At 43.7% G+C, this 19,445-nt stretch overlaps 1 protein-coding gene across 1 annotated transcript in view; it reads right to left on the bottom strand.

Annotated features, from left to right (window-relative positions):
- The window catches only part of cdon (cell adhesion associated, oncogene regulated), a 32,841-nt gene that overhangs the window by 4,711 nt on the left and 8,685 nt on the right, over positions 1 to 19,445 (bottom strand). Inside the window, exons 2-15 of the mRNA XM_034113320.1 lie at positions 14,575 to 14,713; positions 13,464 to 13,742; positions 12,809 to 12,955; positions 12,023 to 12,166; positions 11,230 to 11,517; positions 10,875 to 11,144; positions 7,246 to 7,520; positions 6,718 to 6,892; positions 5,320 to 5,433; positions 4,542 to 4,745; positions 3,452 to 3,633; positions 2,375 to 2,480; positions 586 to 708; positions 188 to 379 (exon numbers count right to left, since the gene is read on the bottom strand). Coding sequence (XP_033969211.1) covers positions 188 to 379; positions 586 to 708; positions 2,375 to 2,480; positions 3,452 to 3,633; positions 4,542 to 4,745; positions 5,320 to 5,433; positions 6,718 to 6,892; positions 7,246 to 7,520; positions 10,875 to 11,144; positions 11,230 to 11,517; positions 12,023 to 12,166; positions 12,809 to 12,955; positions 13,464 to 13,742; positions 14,575 to 14,647 — 2,572 coding nt within the window. The 5' untranslated portion in view covers positions 14,648 to 14,713. The remainder of the gene's footprint in view (positions 1 to 187; positions 380 to 585; positions 709 to 2,374; positions 2,481 to 3,451; positions 3,634 to 4,541; positions 4,746 to 5,319; positions 5,434 to 6,717; positions 6,893 to 7,245; positions 7,521 to 10,874; positions 11,145 to 11,229; positions 11,518 to 12,022; positions 12,167 to 12,808; positions 12,956 to 13,463; positions 13,743 to 14,574; positions 14,714 to 19,445) is intronic.

Below are 19,445 nucleotides of genomic sequence, written 5' to 3'. Positions count from 1 at the left end.
TAAGGTTGATTTTAAACTATTTAATACCAATTAAGGCCTTATTTTTAAATACATTAATTCAATGCCTTTTAGGACATTTTAAGGATACCCTGAGATAGGTGTTTTTTGAAAAGCTTCATCCAAAAATCTCACACTGTAAGCAGCTTTTATTATGTAAGCCTGGGGATTTGCTTGTCTGTTCACTCACTGTGCATGTTGTTCTGCTGGCGATTCCTCCACAGACACATGGCGATAAAAGCCAGCAGGATGAGCACCATCACTCCGAGGACACAGCCCACGATCAGGTACAGCAGCCCCCCAGGTGAGCTGGGGGGGTCCGGCGGGTGGGGGTAGGATGGGGTGATGGGGTGCTGGCTGGGCGACCCCGGGGACTGACGCGCTGCAGCGGAGAGGGAGGAGAGGACATGAGGAACAGAAAAATAACACAGTACTACAACTATAGAATGCAAACCATTGTTATTGCTCTCGTAAAAGTTAGCACATTTACGTTGTGTAATTACGCCACTATTAAAGTTACAGCCTTCTCAGAAAACATGCCTGGACTTCTGATAAATTGGAGGTTTTGGTTGAGTCATTGTTTCTTACCTTTGGTCTCACAGATCATGACGTTGCTGTATTCACTCTCCCCCCCATCATTAAAGCACTGCATCTTGATATCATAGGATGTCTCGGCCTGGAGGTGTCCAATCATGTGCCAGGGTTTCACACCTGAGGAGGGAGGGAGGGAGGGAGGGAGGAGAAAATTAAAAAAGGAGGACAAAGGTGAGAAACCACTTCCTCTATGAGCCGGTGTTGACTCACATTGCTCCAGATACTGTGTAAACTCATGATCAGTGTTTCCCTCCTTCTATTCATGTCTCACACTTCAGGTCGTGTTCTTTCATGCTCGCTCTGTCATTCAACCCCCCCTTTCTTTGCTGCGGGACCCTCTCAGTCCCACGAGGGCTCAGACAGTTGCCTTACTCTAGATGAGCTCCATATATGGCAGCCTCATGTTTGTCCTGGCTTAGTTCCAGTATTCCCACTAAACACACACACAGACACACACACACCAGTGCTCTCACTACTACATTGCTTTGAAATCACAGACGAGGCAACAATTGCCAACATAGAAATGCAAATGTTTTAACATGCTGTTCTTGCTGTATTCTGTTTAATAGTATGTGTAAAAGGTCCCTGATGTGAGCTACTTCTGTCCCAAGGTAGATCTTAACGGTAGTAAGTGGGAACAAAAGGAGAAAGCTGCTGTTAAACTAAATCTACTCTGTGCTGTAAATCAGAGTCAATACAGAAACAGATGTTTGATAGACAAAAGAGCTGCAACAATGCTATTTCTGCTATTCTCTATTTAAAAGACCAAATAGTTGATTGAAAGAAAGTCAGCAGGTTAGTCATTGGTTACAGCCCTAATGCAAAAATAAACAACCGCTGTGTGCTCACAAAACAATTTAAAATATGCTATAAAAAGTGACCATAGCACCAAGATTCAAATGGCTACCAAAAGGAGTTGCCTAGAGAAACATAAACTCAGGTGTCATATTGCCGCTTAACATTTTAAAGGGGCCCTATTATGCCTTTTTCCCTTTCCTGTAGTAGAGTGTTATACAGGTATTTGTGCATGTAAATGGTCGGCAAAGGCTAAAATCCCAAAGTTCCCTCCAGAAGGAGTTTGTCTCCCAGACATCCCCCCCCCCTGCCTGAAACGCCTCCATTGGACTCCTTTGTTTAATTCCTTAACATAGTGACATCACTATGTAACACACGCTCTTCTATGGCTAGCGCTTCAACAAATTGTATGTGATAGGCTAAGGGGCGGTACATCTCTACAGTAAGCGGTTGACCAATCACTTCAGAGCCGGCCAGCTAACCAATCAGAGCAGACTGGGCTCTGGTTTCAGACAGAGGGTGAAAAGAGGTGCTGCAGCACAGGCAGTATGAGAACAATAAAGAACTTGTTGACATTAAAGCATGGACACATGTCACAGTAGAAACACACGATACAAATATGTACCTGGAAATTAGCATAAAAAGGCCCCTTTAAAGAGTTGGGTGATGTCCCTCCTCCCCTCCTGTACCAGGCTCCTCTGTTAGCATTCCACCCAGTGAGCAACCTGAGCCCCTCTCCTCTGGCCGGGCTCATATTTCAGCTAAGGCAAACATTTATTAAAAACAGATTTCAGAGAACCCTGCTGCCCTGGGACAGCACTCTCTAGAAATCAAACAGCAGTAATGCCCCTCTTCACTACACCCCGCTCTTCACACTGAGTATCCATTACCCTCCCTACTCCGAGTCTGCAGAGCGTGAACACAACATCAGAGACATCGACAAACAATCTACACACGCAGAAAAACAAAGATTCAAATTCCCACTCACCCTCGACCACGTCTCTTTTATAGTCGCTGTCATTGTCGCTGTCCGTGGGCCGGTAGTAAATGTAGAAGCCTTGGATTGGAGTGTTGTTGTTACTTGTGGGACTATACTGCATGAGGATGGAAAAAAAAGATTACGTTAGAATAAAGCAATCTGGTAGGCAATTATTATTTTGTTCCGGCGACTAATGGCGGGCTTGTTATCTTGCAGATGCAAAGGACTGCAAGCAAGATTGTAATTGCACTTATGTCTAAAAGTTCAGGATATAATGAGACTGTCTGAGGTTAAGTAAATGTGGGGAACTATCTGCATCCATCTGCCGCCCAAATTGTGGTGCTGAGGAGAAACAGCTTTGAAGAGAGCGCAATCAAAAAGTAGAATGACAGGGCCTCTTTATCTTTGTTAGAGCAGAGCTGGAATCAGCACAGCCGCTCTATTAAGGTCTGATTGAGTCTCCAAAGAACCACCAGCAGCTCAAACACAGGTGAGCCAGCTGGGAAAGACATTTACTAAAGTATTGCTCTTAAAAATCACGTTCTCTTTAGTGTTTCCATTGTATGCTACGTTCTTCTACTCTTCATAATTATTACGCCAGAGCTGTAGACCTGACATGCAAGACTTGGACTCGAGTCAGATTTAAAAAAAGGGAGGAAAAGCATTCACGTCTCGAGTGCTGACCTTGAAAAAAAGAACATAAAAAGCTGGTAGGGAAGCCATGATATTGACTTATATTATACACATTGTATTAGATGTATTTTTTTACCTATGCATTGTAAAATGTGCTACAAAGTTCAACAAAGCAATAAATAAAGACTCTTAAAGGGTGGTAAACCTGGAAAGTACCTACGATACTCTGGCATGTATGGTAAAAAGAGTTTGTATCAAATCTGACTACTTGTGTTTCTTGCCCTATTTGACTGATTTCTATAATCTATTTCCAAATGAACATGATGAAAACAATGTAGTTTACAGATAGGAATGATACCCAAAGTTATGAAAATAAAGCTGAAGCTGCAAAAAGTGTAAAAAAGGTGTATCAAAAATGCCTTCTTCCACCAGTCTTATAGATGTTGTACTCACAGTCCAGCGCAGCATGATCTGCGTGTCACTGATGGCGTCAGTGGAGGAGATGTGGGGTCCGACCACGGGGCGGTCTGCGATGCGCGGGCTGGCTTGGGGCACCTGGTAAATCTTCGAGGGAATGCTGTGGGGACTCTCGCCGTACATGTTTATGGCCACGACACGGAACTTATACGAGGAACCTGAGAAAGAAATACAATGATAGGGGCGATGTTAGAGGAGGAGGTGTTATCCTTTAGTGTCTATCAATAAAGTTGATTCAACTATGGTTATACCCAATTCTGCTGTTTGTGTTTCTAATTATTCATTTTAGTCTTATTGCTGAGCTTGTTGAAGGATACTGAAGTGCTCATGACAGAAGGCTTTCATTCTAATTTTTAAACACCCTCTTTGATTTTAGGACATTACAGGTTATTATGGAAGCCCTTACAGGCAAGAGGGAGAGTTTGTGAGTTTAGAAGTTGTGGAAAAAAAGTGTTTTTCTTAGTTAAAAATAAATGTGTAAAACAGGGGAAAGGGTTTTGCGGAAAAATGTAACTTGGCGCCTGTCAATAAAATACATTTTTTGCCAAAAGTAAGACATGACAGGTAAAGGACAGTCATTTGAAATACTTACACACAGAATATGTACTTTGTGTTCAATAAAAATTAACCTGGAGGAAAACATAAATGCTTTAAGCCCTATTTAGAAGATACGAATCAGCCTCTTGTGGCCAAAATGAGTATTACAACAACAAACATTTACAAAAATTAATTCAAATTATAATTTTTTCAATTTAGAAAGATTATCTAGCAAAAGCTTTTTTTTTGTACGTGTTTGTAGGTGATAAACACAGAAGAGAAATTGTATAACAGACTTAAAAAATTGATAACCAGAATTGTTTTTATTGTCCTTTGCCTCTTAGTGCTTCCGTAGAATATATGCTACCTGAAACTTTTTACACATTTGATGAGTATAATCTTACAAGCTGCAAAAACAAAATGCTAGTTGCTTCACATACTGATTGCATGCTTCAACACTTTTGCCACCAACAAATAAACAAAGAAATGGTCAACTATGTAACTAAATAACTAAAGTATTAAAGCTCACCAGGCTCCAGATTGCGAACTTCCACAGACAGTTTGAGAGGCGAGATATTATCCGCCGCCACGACCCACTCTGGACTGCGACCACGTCTGTACTCCACCCGGAAGGCTGTGATCGGAGACCCTCCATTGGCTCTCGGGACCCAGGTGACATACACCGAGCTTTCAGTTGCCATGGAGATGGTGGGGCGGTCTGGTGCCTCGGGTACTGGGGGCAGAAAAGAAAGAAGGAATAACCCTGTGAGCAAGGCAAACTTTTGGGAATCCATTTAAAAAACACACAGAGAGAGAATTGGCAACCGTCATCACTGCATCCCGACTCATGTAAGGATGGAACAAGTTCACAGAGTCGAAAAACGGGAAAAAATACGGCATGACGTGAAGGAATGTGTACTTACTGCCTCGGCTCTTAGCCACAAAGTTATAGAGGGCAGGAAAGAGTAAGAGAGAGAAATGAGGGTTAGTGAAAAAGTGAGTTTCAGCAAAGTAGGCCATGCTAGTAAACATGCACACGCACATAAACACACATAAACACACATTGGGATTTGACCCTATAACTGTGCAGCTTTCTGCTTACACCATATTTCATCCAAGTACAGGGTGTCGACTAACGTGTCACTGTTTGTACTCCAAGCACAGAGAAACAAAGCAGACCACATCTGAACATTAAGCTCTGAGATTTATTTAACACAGTCCAGTCGTGAACTCTATAAAAAAAATCCCCCCAAATTCCCACAATCATTCTCTGCACAGCAGCTGCAGCAACATCACAGCAGACCTACCTCTGTCGTGGATGACGACACCAAAGTGTGTAGGCGTTTTGTCCTCTGCAGCTTTGGGGGGCAGAGAGATAACGGGAGGCTTGGACGGATTCTTGACGACGGTGGGGATCTTCTCTGAGGGAGGAAAAGGAAAGGGAGTAAGGAAAATAAAGCCCAACAGGTCTTCAGGGCTATCAGTTCCACCAAAAGCATATGGAACAGCTCCGGATGTTGGCTCTGAAATCTAAAATGTCCTCCTGGTTTCCGGAGCTGCTCGGGTTTTATCAGGGAGGGTCTCAGGTTTCCGCTCAACAACGCTGCAGTTACACTCAGTTGTTGCTTAGATGAGTGTGTGAATGTTTGTCTGATTTAACAGTTTTAAGGAACAGAAGCTTCATGCTAATCAAATTAAATAGATTGTTAAGTAACAATTAAATGAACTAATTCTGTAGCATCTCAGATGAACTCAGTTATTTGAATCGTTTTTTTGGTATTTGAGCATTTTTTCTTTTACATTTAATGGCGTAAAAAGCCTTTTTCTACTTTTATTTTTTTAGGCAGAAACATGAATTTGTATCCACTACCATTTTATTTCTGGCAATGTAACGAAGGTTGGGAAACAAGCTTCATCTATGGAGTTACATTTGACAAAGATTACAATAGAACACTACATTAAAAACTGTTTAGACAAAAAAATGACCTTATTGAGGGGTCAAATATTTCGTAGGGAGTTGCCGTCGAGTTGGATATATACAGTCTGGTTGGCATTTTGTTTTGGGCCAAGGACAATTCTGTCAAAGAACCAACGTTGGGATGCAATCATATCTGTGGTTTCTGGCAGTCATTTACATATTTCTGACCAGGGAACATTTTGTCAACCCTGCTGTGGTACATTTGCGGTTGTTCTAGATTCTATTTGTCTCAAAAACAAAAAGCGAAAGTCATACACAACGATTATGATACTGGTCATTATGATTGTGTTTAGGATTAAAAATGTGGTGAACATTTACCTTCATACACAGTTTATGGCTGGATGCAACACATTTGTAATCATCCAGCAGTTATTTAGTATCAAGTGTCATTATTTTATATATCTACCTAGCATCAGCCTTTCTCATCTGTTTCTACTTCAGTTATTAACATCCCTATGGCGACATAAACTGTGAACTAATATCATTGTGCCAGGTGCTGGCGCCAATTGCTTATATGGTTGAAAGTTATTTATTGTATTTCCCCTTCCAGCAGTAGAAAATGTTCCTCTTTCTATTGTAGCTGTGTTGGAAAAGTAGCACAGTGGAGTCTTCCAGGGGTAAATTATTCCTAGGAATACCACAAGAATCACTAAACAGCCTGCCAGGCATATACATTGACGTTACAATGCTGTTAATTGCTTTAAACAAAGTGTTTTTGTTGACTGACCCTTGCCGGTGCGGAAGGTGAGCATGGCCGGCTGGCCCTCGCCTGCTGAGCTGCGAGCCACCATCAGCACCTCATAGAGACTGGAGGGCTCCAGCTCCGACAGCCGCAGGGTCTTCTCACTGCCAGGGACACGGACTGTGTGCCAGCTCCCCACCACTGTTCCCAAATCATCGACCTGACACACACAAGCAGACAAATACAAACACTTGACTAAAATGGAAAATGGAAAACAGAATCACGTGTCATTCTAAAATAATCCTCCACAGCCTCTGAGTAACGGCAGGGAACGGCCTCAGGAACATCCCTAAGAGATTTATGTCACAATTTCCAACTCCTCCTGCCAACGGAGTCTTAACTCGTATCGCTGCAGTTTTATAGTCAGAGTGCTCTTGTTATGACTGAAGCAAACACTGGATTTATTTTTGCCCATTCTCATTTGGTTTAGGAAGGCTTCAGGGAAACTAAGATCTGTGTTTATGAAGATGGCATAAAGAAGTGAAACATGGCGGTGTGTATTTGTCCCCTCACCTTGCGATATTTGACAAAATAGGCGTTGATTTGATTCCCTCCATCACGCCCCGACCTCCACTCCAGGTCGTAGATGTCGGGCTTGTGGGTCTGAGGTGGGCTGGTGATAATTGGCGCCTCCGGAGTGGGTCGGTGCTCTCTCCTGTCGGCCGGCACGTTGACCGCTTCGCCTTCGTCCTCGGCCGGGAAGCGCTCGTGGCCCTCGTCGCTCTGCATGGGGTTGAGCGAGGGGGAAGCCTCCAGCAGCACACGGGCAGTGGAGCCCAGCTGTGGATCTGTCATGGAGGGAGAATTAAAGACTATTAACATGTGTGACAAAATTCCTTGCTGATTTCTCCTTGACTGGAGCGGTTTTTCAGGGTAAACTATTCCCACCTTTGGATAGTCCTTTACAGAGGCTTAAATTCAAAATGCATTTGAACTTTAACCTCTTATCTCTCTTGTTCAAAAGCAAAAAGGTAGATTTCACACATTTCTTTTGTCTAGACAAATTAAACTGGGGAAAAAAAGTGTTATCCTTTTTGAAGTAACATTTTCGGAAGTCAATAGCATTTTATTAAAGGTTGTCATGCTTCAATGTTCAAAAAGGTATTCATTTCATTTCAGCATATCATACTGTTTTCATATTTGTATAGTCAAATTGTATATTACAGTATATCTATGTCATACAAGAACTCCTTGATTGTTAAACCTACTGTGCAAAAAACCTGATTTCTGATCTTATTTATCTAAAAACTGCAAAACTATATATTGAGCCACAGTATATTGTTGCATTCCTTAATAAACAGAAACATCATATATAAACAATTTATGATTCAAAAACATTTTAATGTATGTTTTTGTTTTTAATCTTTTACATAATATAACTGTATGCATTAATGCAGTTTTATTAGGTTTAGATGTAAGTTGTGCTGAGTTTTGGACACCGTCACTGGAGAAAGCACAATGTAATTAAAGCTGAAGCAATGGCAACAAAGTGACTCAGTCAGACTAACCGAGGTGGCCTACATGCCCACAGAGGACAAGCAGCGCTGGAACGTTTTACACTTGGAACAAGCCGTTTAATCTACATAAAATAACAAGAAAAACCTGGAACCTGGCAGCACCGCATAATCACGCTTTGTTTGTTTTTTTCATTAAATCTTCGCCCGAGCCAGAGCGGTCCACCTGGGCGAATCATGCGAGCTGCGAGCCTTATTACGGCTGACACCCGTTTGGCAGAGACCGGGTGGAATTTTTCACAGACGTTTGGAGGACACAGCCCACAAGATCATCTGAGCCACGCCACTGAGGTCAAAGAGCACCATAATCGAATTAAAACTTAAACAAGTGAGGAAGGAGGTTAACGCGGCGAGCTCCTTCTCGGAAAAAAAAGGTCAGTCCATTACACATGAACACCTGGGAGTAAATGTGATAGTAAATCACAGAGGATTACCAGCACAGACGAGAGCTTCGGTTTGGACAGAGCTCTGCTTATTTGGAGGACAAGTGAATATGTGTTTTTACATTCCTGACTGACGGCCTGGACGTCACAACAGCTCTTTCCTGGCGATGGGAGGACGGGACCATTATTATTAACATTGACAATTTATCGGTTAATCAATTGGGTTTAGAAAATGTCAGAAAATAGTAAAAAAAAGCGAACAGTAATGCCCCAAAAACCAATTTTATGGGATCAAGATGTACATTTCTTGACATATGCACAAAAGCTATTGAAATCTGGAAATGAAAATCTTAAGTCCCAGGCTCCTCCAACAATGCAACATAATATTTACTTAAGACATAAAAGGAAATATAGAAAATATTGTCATAATAGAAAATGCAGGAATAAATGCGCTATATAGATATAAAATCAGCGGTCAAATGATATTGAGTAAATCTCTAAAACAAGGGGCTGGAATCTATGTTTGTTTTCCTTACTAATGACATATTGAATTCATTTTCATGTCATTCAATTAGATCAAGTGATCTCATAATCCTTTCAGCCCTTGTTGTGGCTATAGTTTGGCAGCTAGCTGTGACGTGTGTTAGTCGGGAGGAAACAAGGACACCACGTCTCCCCACGGATGAAAGAGGGCTGTTGTCATGGTGATGCAAACAAAGAGATTTCAGATTTGCTACTAATAATAACGGAGCACTCACATCAATGATACTGTTTACACTAAATGCAAAGGGCAGGCGATAAGCGGCCGTGCCTGGTACCTCAAAAACCAGCGAGCCTATACCTCACATCTTATCAGCCTGATATTCTGTTTTGTGTACGCTGCAGCAAAGAGATATTAAATCTCATTCTTCTTCCTGTGTGGGTGTTTGGCAGTGAAGCCGCCTGATCCCGTCTGATTTGTCCTCCCTCTGTAGCTGAAATCATTCTGCAGATAGCGGGCCGAGCTGAGGAAAGGGGCCCGGCGTGGAGGGGAGGCATTTGGGGGAGAGTGAGGGGGGAACGTTGTGATGTGTTAATAAATAAAAGGCAGTTGTGTATGATGTTGACAGCCGGGTGGTCTGGTCCTCGTCATAACCCGCCACGGCTACTCCTTTACATTCCAGTGTCCGGGGGCTTATCCCCGACGGCGTGCACAAAGCTCACTCAAGCTCAGTTCAAGGCTCAGGAGGAGGGCGGCCATGGCTAAGCCTCTCCTACCAGCCCCTCAGAAACACACCAAGAAATCAGGAGTGAGAGGAGCAGACTTGAGGAAGAGGAGGGAGAGTGTCTTCGTGTCTCTCACCACACACACACACACACACACACACACACACACACACACACACACACACACACACACACACACACACACACCACACACCACACACACACACACAACACACACACACACACACACACACCACACACACACACCACACACTACACACACACACACACACACACACACACACACACACACACACCACACACACACACACACACACACACACATCCACACACACACACACACACACACACACACACACACACACACACACACACACACACACACACACCACACACACACACACACACACACACACACACACACACACACACACACACACACACACACACACAGGAAGAGCATATTGCTCGAGTTGCACGCATACTTATTAAGGTGTTAAGGTAAAAACACTAAGGCTTTCCCACATTGTCACTGACAGCATAGCCTCTTTCCTTTAGTTTTCGCTTTCACAATAAAAGCACAAGACAACAACGTTGTTGCTTGGGTTGTATTTGAGCAGTTGACAGTACGACTTGGAAACGCTAAGATGTCAAAGGAAAAAAATTACATTTTCTGGTTCCAGCAGCTAAGACGTGAGGGTTTTCTGTATTTTAAATTATTCTTATTTGAATATCTTTGGGTTTTGGTCAGATAAAACAGGCAATTTGTATATCTCCTTTAGTTCTGAGGATGTGAGGGGCATCCTTAAAAATGTTCTGGACATTTAATACATACACTGTTTAATGTTTTAATAAATAAGTACACATTTTTGACCAAATAATTTCCCGAAGAAAACAAGGAATCTTTTTTTGTTGCCTGCCTTTAATAAGCACTTAGTATAACACCTATAATAACTAATACAAGCTGGGCTGCTTCTTTAATAAAGCACCTAATTAGTTTATGAGGACAGACACATACCTGTTTGCGTAGTGAGGATTCCACATGACTGTGCCGAGCCAATCCCGTTGTCCAGGAGACACTGGAACACGCCCCCATCCTGCAGCGTCACGTCTGTAATCACCAGTGAGGATCCAGAGATCTGGAAGCGGCCTGATGGGGTGATGGGGTCAGCGTTGAACAGCCAGGTGATGTTAGGGGAAGGGTTTCCTGTCGCTACGCAGGTGAAACGAGCTGAGGAGCCAGGAGAGACGATCTGATTGGTCGGGCCCTCAGTGATAGACGCAGGCTCTGTGAAGAAAAGCGCTTATCATCACCATGCGGTCTGATGCAAACAATCCTGACACTCTAAAAGCCTTTCTTGTGCTTTTCTTACCAAGAACATTCACAGTATAGTTAGCGCTGATCACTGTCCCCTGCTTGGTTTCAGCAGCACAGGTGTAGCTCCCTTCATCGCTCCTCGCCACGGCAACAAAGACCAGGTTGTTGTGCTGTTGCTGAGAAGGCCCCGGTGTGACCTCCTTACCGTTCTTTAACCATTTGGCTGCTGGTGCAGGACTTCCAGACACGACACACTCCAACGTCAGCGGCTGAGACTGCTGCACCAAAACAGTCTGTGGGGCGGTGGGGTAAACTATCCTCACAGGAGGGGGGGAGACTGAATCTAAACAAACAGAGAAACCACGTGAGCAGAAATAAAAGATTAATAAACCTTTTCCAAAATCAAATTCAAGCACTTTTCAAGCATTTTCAAGTTGCATCTTAAAAAATGTATCACCTAATCACTGTGGTTAATGAGACATTTATATAAAGTACAAACAGCATTTACAGTGTGAGAGTTATTTTACTTTATTACCAGACAACATTGCATAGAAGGTTGACAAATTGAATGGAAATACAAAAAAAGGTTCATATTTCAAAAAAGTGTTTCTAAGCAGACCTGGCATCTTACATAACATGGCTGGGAAATTATAAAAAAGTTAAACAAACTTAAAATTGAGTCTTAAGAACTATATAATGCAACTACCATTTCAGGCTGTTTAAAATACTACATTTAAATCAAAGCACTGTTTTCGAAGAATTCAAGCACCTACACAGAACCCAAATAAAATAATGTATGGCTTGATATGAAAACTCCTGACTCTTAAATGAAATGTCATCAAACTTACGTTTCACTGACAGCTTAGTACCATGAGGCTGCATGACGGTTTCCCCGGTAACAGGGTTGAATGCACCACATCTATACATGCGCTGGTGCCGGTCTGACACTGAGAGAATCTGGAGGTTTCCAGACGGAAGAACTAAGTAGTCATCTGAAAGGAGAAGGAAACAACAGCTTCAGTAATGGCAAAGAGAGACTTCACAATATCAAACTAGTGTGTGTTACAGCAAGGACGTGTACAAGGGTATTTGCTGTCTTTGGCTGAGCTGCTCCTCTGGAGAAGGACATTATAATAATAGTTTCATTTTGCTGTTGTGGTTGCATAAATATGAGTAAGTGAGTATGAGTACCCATCATTTACTTAAGTTGGACCAAACTAAATTGCCACATCATCAAAAACTTGTATGGCATTTTGATAGCCATGCATCTATCAAACAGAGATAGGGGGACCCAGAGCCATAACAAATACAAATATGGAATATAATCCAAACTCAGATGTTGAGGGCTTTATTCTAAGTTTAGAGCAGCAGCCCCTTAACATTATATCTACTCAATCAATACACATTATTGTGTATGGTGAAATTAATTAATGTTGTAAAGTAGTACATTTTCCTGAAAATCAATGTCTGTTTATGCAAATGGTGTCAAAACATGACCAATCAACAGGTATTGTGTATTGTCTACAATGGCCTAATACAAACAATATTAACATGTCATATCACAAAGGTCAAAAGCATGTTCAGAAGTACAAGAAATACAATATATTACGCGTATATATTATTCTCAAACAAACCTGTGGAGACTTCTATCCGCTCCCCTCGTACTCTCAGTCTGGGCAGGGCAGGGGGGACGCTGTGCGGTAGAGGACACTCTATAAGAACAGAGCTGCCTTCCTGCACTGATAACGACCGCCGTCGGCCATCTTCATATTCTGATATTTCTGCAGAGAAAAGAAGAAAAGTCATTGAGTCAAAACTCACTTTCTGTGCCAAACACTGGACATTTGAGTTTCAGCAGAGTCCAGAATGAAGGCAAACAGCGCTCCTTGAGTTTGAGTGTTTGTGTTGGATCACTGGGTTTGTTTATTGTTGTAGTGAGCGATTCTATGCATGTCTGATACAGTTCCAGATCAGGGTCAACCCCTCAGTGTAAGGTCTAACAGCGAGCAGCATCCCAGCAGGAACATAACACACTACACAGGAAAGCCCAAGGCTCATTAAGGATACCGCTCAAGAGGCATTTGGAAGTGTGCCTGAGTAAAAAAACTCCGACTGCTTCCTTCCCCTCGGCCACTCAGCAGCAGGCAGCCGAGGACAGGCATTCTTTGCAAGTGTTCAACACTCACAAAATGGCCTTCCTCTTTTCAAGGCAACTTCCTTTCTTTTTTTACCCCTCTGCTTTGAAGTGAGTAGAAGTATACACTGAAGGGTAATTCTCCGTATCCGTACCTGCTATTGCCACACGCGCGCGGCGGCTAACGATGGCCGGCCCGTGGGCTAAGCGTGCCACACACTGATAGACGCCAACATGGCCGGACTGAAGTGAGGAGATGGTGAAGGAGCCGTCGTGGAACTCCACTCCAGGAAGGGTGTCCCGGTCCAGGGGACGGCCTCCGAATCGCCATGAGACCACAGCTGATGGAGGACTCACTGAGCAGAGCAGACGAACCACAGAGCCTTGACTCTGGACCAAGGACGCAGGCTCAGAGCGGAAAGAGGGGTATTGAGCTGAGGAGGAGAAAAACAGGATCAGACTTTGTCGCTCTCTTAGCACAAATAACAAAAAGCTTAAAAAACACACATCTTCTGAACAAAAAAACAATCTGCATGGCTAACAAATACCTCAAAGCGATGCCGATAGTTTTGCGGACATTTAATACCAAAAATAGCTTTGTTTATTTTTTGTTTGGTATTTCGGTTAATTGTCCCTTTATGCAATGTCTCAGGTTCTGAGAGGTCTTTACTGGGTTTTTATTTATACAAATGCAAAAGATGTATTATTTATTTTGTGGCAAGAGATAATGTCCTTATTACATTTTTAACAATTAGGTGACTGTATAATATATTTATCTTAATTTATAGGTCATTTTCATGCAAAAATGGCTTAAAAAGCTGTTTCAGCCTCTAAAACATGGAGAGTTTCTGCTTTTTTCAGTTTTACATGCTGTCTGCTTCTTTTGCATTCTAGTACAGGACAGGATACGCTATACAACACAGGATGTTTTGAAATAAAAATAAAACTGATCACTTTAAAGCTGCAATAATTGTTGAAAAACTAGGCAAAGAAACACAACCCTAATACATCTAGCAGGCAGAAATAGTCATGATAAAAGCAGGTCCAATATGTATACCCTCACTTTAGCTATAAACACCTGCCATGTTGCTGCTAGAAAACTGATGGAAGTTGATTAGAGCTGTGATTCTCTTTGTGCTATAATAATGACACCTTTTCTATACCACAGTTATTCGCTCCAATGTTAATATGTGTCGTTGAAGTTTTCTTGAAATGCGATCGCACCACTTCCATCCCAGGTGAGCGGACAGAAGGAGGACAACTTACATGAGCAGCTGATGAGCAGGGACTGGCTGAGACACAGCACAGTGGACAGGAGGACCCTTAGGCCACTGTCCATGGTGCACTTTGACCCCCGCCTGCAGCCGTGTTGCCCAGCGCGCACACACTCGTCTGTTGAGCAAACCTGCAACACAGGGAAGACAGAAAAAACACATCAAACCAGAGCTCTGAGTGGAAACATGACAGCATCCTGATGAGCGAAAGGAAGAGGTGAGACAGGGGGGGTGGATTGAGGGGGGGTGGATTCTATTAGGTTCGAAATGAATCTTGTACGACAATCCTTCTAATCTTCACGACACATCCTCTTTACACACTCCTTGATCTCCACCTCCCACCCTCTCCTCTGACCCCTGTTCTCACCCACTTCAGTGTCTCCCAAAGGCTGGAATGTCCAGCCTCTCGGCCCCCCTGCCTCTCTCTCCCACTGGGCCGCTGGGATCTCCCGCTAATGGAGTGGCCGTGGAGAGACTGTCGCCTCACTCTTAATATCACTCTCTTGTCACACTGTGTTGCTTCCTCACAGGTTCACTGTAGCCTGAAGTGCAGGCCCAGACATACTGGAGGGCACGTAATTAGGAGCATTCCTCTATCCTTTTCAACCTGACCCCCCCCCCCCCCCCCCCCCCCCCCCACAACCCTGCTCGACTGCGGCACCTCCTCCTCCTTTTTCTAAGAGTAATCCGGGGCAAGCTTTGATCCCAGGTTCCTGGTTGGTTACCAGGGTTTGAGCCCGAGGCCGAAGGGACAATGGCCGTCCAGCTGTGATATTCACACTGGCGCTCCGGTGGCTCGCAGACGCTAGCGGAAGGGCCAACCTGGGTTGAAGGGGTGGGTCAAATTAAAAGGGATGATGTCTGGGTGGGATCGGTGAGGCTGAACGAACGTGTTTCTAACCCAAACACTGTTTCACCTGCTCAACAATGAAGCAGGTCAATGCGTTTAGCCTGCTTTCGATTCTGCAGAACGGCTAGAAAAGGACAACTTGGTGCCACTGGGAAACGGCTTGGGCTGCAAATATTTTCCCTTTTAAATCATCTGTCCACGGAAATTTGAACATTTTTACCAATTTATTTGCCTGAACGCTTAATAGTACTTGTTTCAGCACTAGTTGCGAGTTATGCGATGCCAGGGGAGGTTTATTCCTTTATGATCTCACCAAAGAGACACAAAGGCTCTGTCCCTGTACTCATTCTCACCCTTTTCCTCTTGCTCCCTCTTTGAGGGCATCCTGAGAGGAGGAGGAGGAGGACGAGGAGAGAAGAGGCAGGAAATAATAAACTCTCCGGGCTGCTGGCTCACGCCCACTTCTCACCCTGAGGTCAAAGGACAGGGAAAACCAGAGAGAGAGGGTGGACCAGCGGGTGTCTGGTGGCCCTGGACCGGCCCCCAGAGGTCACCTCCAGCTCTCGGTTTCACTGTTCTTATAAACTTTCCACACAAAACAGGTGTAAAAAAAGCGAACATTTGCATTAATAGTTGATCAAAAACAATCATCTTTCTTTCTCAATCGCTCAATTTCAGCTCGATTCTGACTGCATCAATCTGTTTTTCTTTTACTTTAGGACATACATTATGAATGTGCTGTTCGCTTTGCATTTCAGGCTCCAGTTTGAGTTTGCATGCTCATTCAAGCAGATCAAACCCACATCTTGCAGGCTAGCGTTTCTCCGTCCCACGAGTTGCAACAGGCCCTGCTCACTGCCCCCATGTCATCAGTGGAAACTATCTTTCGCTCTCTGCCGGAATAATGATATACAATTACAATAATAACAACAGAGCTATAAAAATGCACAGCCAAGTGCAGGCACCTTGGCACACAGTGTGATGAGAAACCCGAGCTGATTCTGTAACTCCCCCTCTCGGTTCTTTGTGTTCACCTCTCTTTTTTATTTCTTAGTTTAACCAGTTACTTCCTCCCTGTGGGCATAGCAGTTTGGGCACTGCAGCTCCGACTGGGTGCCCTTGTGTAAACACACACACACAGCTGCCTATCTGGCACATCGATCTGGCTCCACGAGGAAACACAGGGGCATCATTCCTGCTTCTTATCTGTTTGGCTCTCCTCTGACATCCGCCACCATGAAGCCGCCTCAGTGGAGACAGACACTGCGAGGATATCTTGTATCCCTCATCACAGAGAGTCGTCCCGATGCTGGCAGCATGGAAAGGCAAGTCCTGCTTCTTCCTGAGTCCGACATAAGCCGAAGTAGCCTTTTGACAAAGGGAAAGTCCCTGTCAAATGAAGTCTTTTGCCAGAAAGTCTACTCCGGTCCAAAGTTGATCTGCAGCCTCACTCCTCTGCTACCATTTCCCAAAGAAATCCAGACTATTAAAGTGGGAAAGAATCCTGTGTTCCAGATTTTCCTCCTTCTATCCCAAATCTGATCTTGTGTTACCCTGCTGTTTTTGCACTTATGTTGCAGATGCATGGCCATTCTCAAGGCGCGATCGAGCGGCTATAAATTGAAGAGACATCCAGCATACAAAACAGACTCTGCACCGTTGAAAGCTGATACACAGACACAGGGACAGTTCGGGGAAATAAATGAGGATAGTGTCAGTGAGTTCAAGTGGAAAAGTTCCTATTTTTCTTGGGGTGTGGGGGTTGACCTATGTGTGTTTGGGAAATGTTTGACTGACACCTGGCTTAAGTGTGTGAAAAGCAAGAACAAACAGCAGTCTTTTTAGACAGCTTCTGTCCCTCACTTGTCTTTGTAACTTCATTTTTTATATATTTTTGTTGGAACCATCATGCTCACTCTCAGAGGAATCCATAGTAGACATGTACCGATGAAAGGCGGCATTTATTTATCAATCTTGGGAGAGTCAGAAACAGGAGTAGTCCCACATATCCAGGACAAGAAGGATCCCCGGTGATGACACAGGAGAAAATAAACACAGTGACAGGCAGCCCTCGGGGAAGGGAAAGGGGTTCGAGTTTTTTTTTGCCTCCTCTCTGCAGGAAATACTTAAAAGCCCCATCTGCCCGCATGTGGGGCTGGCCCATATCCCTGTCATATTGGGTAAACAGGGACAAAAGCAATGCGGCGGAGCATCAAAGACCTGGAGGGCAGAGGAGGAACAGGTCACAACTGGTGCTGCTGACTGAGGCAGGGGCCTGGCCTCTTCGCTTCACAAGACTGCACAGCTGAATACAAAGTCAACCGCAAACCTCATGAAGCCAACGCTGATTCGATATTGGGGCAATCTTGTCTGCCTCTGCAATCAATCCAAGAGTGGAATGAATCCAATATATCAGAATAGGGTTTATATTAACCCTCCTGTTGTGTTTGTTTCTCCCCCCTTACTTTGGTGTGGTACTTTGGTCAAATTTGACTGGTCGGGTGCAGACTGCTCTTACATTAAAGGTGGGGTAGGTAAGTTTGAGAAAACCGGCTCGAGATACACTTTTTGTTATATTCCATGGAATGCTCTTAACATCCCGATAGCAATGAATATCTTAAGTGCTTTGACAAAAAATCCATAAAAAAATGTCATCTGTGGAAGCCGTAATACTGTAAAAAGCACGACCAATCATTTTAGCCGGCCCGGCTAAAATAACTGGATGGCCTACCTGCCTGTCAGCCTTCCATCTGTGCACAAACTTATCTCGTGCCCTCATTGGTCATGTGCGCGTTCGTGTGTGTTGGAGGAGGGGCTCTGTAAGGAAGTGGCAGATTTTCTCCGGTTGTGTATTTTCAAATTCTAGCGATCTTGAGCCGGTTTCTCAAACTTACCTACCCTACCTTTAACACAACGAACATAGATCATCACCAAAATGTATTTAACACATTTATTTGTAAGACGTAAACAATGTCTCAGACTACTGGTTAACATGAATAACTGCAGTGATATAAACAAAGAATAGAAACTGAAAATGACATTAGGACATTTTGTCGATAAATTGGTATGTACTAATGATGGATAATCTAGGGTTACCCATTCATTTCTCAACCAATCAAAATGCAATGAAAGCGGTGATCAGCCATTTCATATGTCCAAATGCCTACTGTGGAGGATATCATAAGGCCTTAAGGCAATCAAATGTAAAACTCAATATTTATGATTGATGAAAGTAGTAAATCGGTCAGATCTGACCCGATCACAACAGGAGGGTGAAATAAAAGAAAGAATTGTAACTAATGCCTACAGCTGAACAGATCTACGAGTTAGAGATGAGTACGTTCAGAGTGGAAAAGCAGTGAGGTGTGAGAGAAAGAGCAAGTCTTTCTGGTATGATGGTCTAATCTGACCTGTACGCTGAAGCTGATTCACATGCTATACCCCAAACCTGTCGGCACTCGCCCCACATCTCACGGACAGAGGATCTGCAGCGCACACATTCCTCAGCTCCACAAAGAAAGAGAGATCGACGGACACACAGAAAGAGTCAGAGAAAGACAAGCACACAAGAGAATGGAGATAAATTCAAAACAAGAATATGAGAGGCAATAGGGGGTGAGCAAACGAGAGAAAAAAGAAAGGAACGTTCTCTAGAGAGGGGTAAAAGGAGATGGGGGTAAGAAGAGGTGAAACATTCACTGGGAGGTGAAAAGTTGCCAAGCCCCGATTCATTTCTCCTCCCTCTTTATTTGGCGCAGAGAAAGACGTACAGATAATGGCGGAGCTCGCCTCTACGTCTGCCAAAACTGACTGATGATTCAGCCCCACTATATTCAGCTCAGCCCAACAACTTGGGAAGAGCCTCCTGAGAGAAGAGACTCTAGGGGACCATTATGGGCTTCTTCTGTTGGTCTGGGTGAGCCCACTGAGGCAGCCCGGGGCCACAGAGGAAACTAATGAGTGGAAACACTGGGCCTCTGGTACGGCCTAACTCGGTCTGATTAAAGACTGAG

Source organism: Trematomus bernacchii, unplaced genomic scaffold (genome assembly GCF_902827165.1).
Source record: "Trematomus bernacchii unplaced genomic scaffold, fTreBer1.1, whole genome shotgun sequence".
Taxonomy (NCBI): Eukaryota; Metazoa; Chordata; class Actinopteri; order Perciformes; family Nototheniidae; genus Trematomus; species Trematomus bernacchii.
This window is presented reverse-complemented; position numbering and strand designations above follow the sequence as displayed.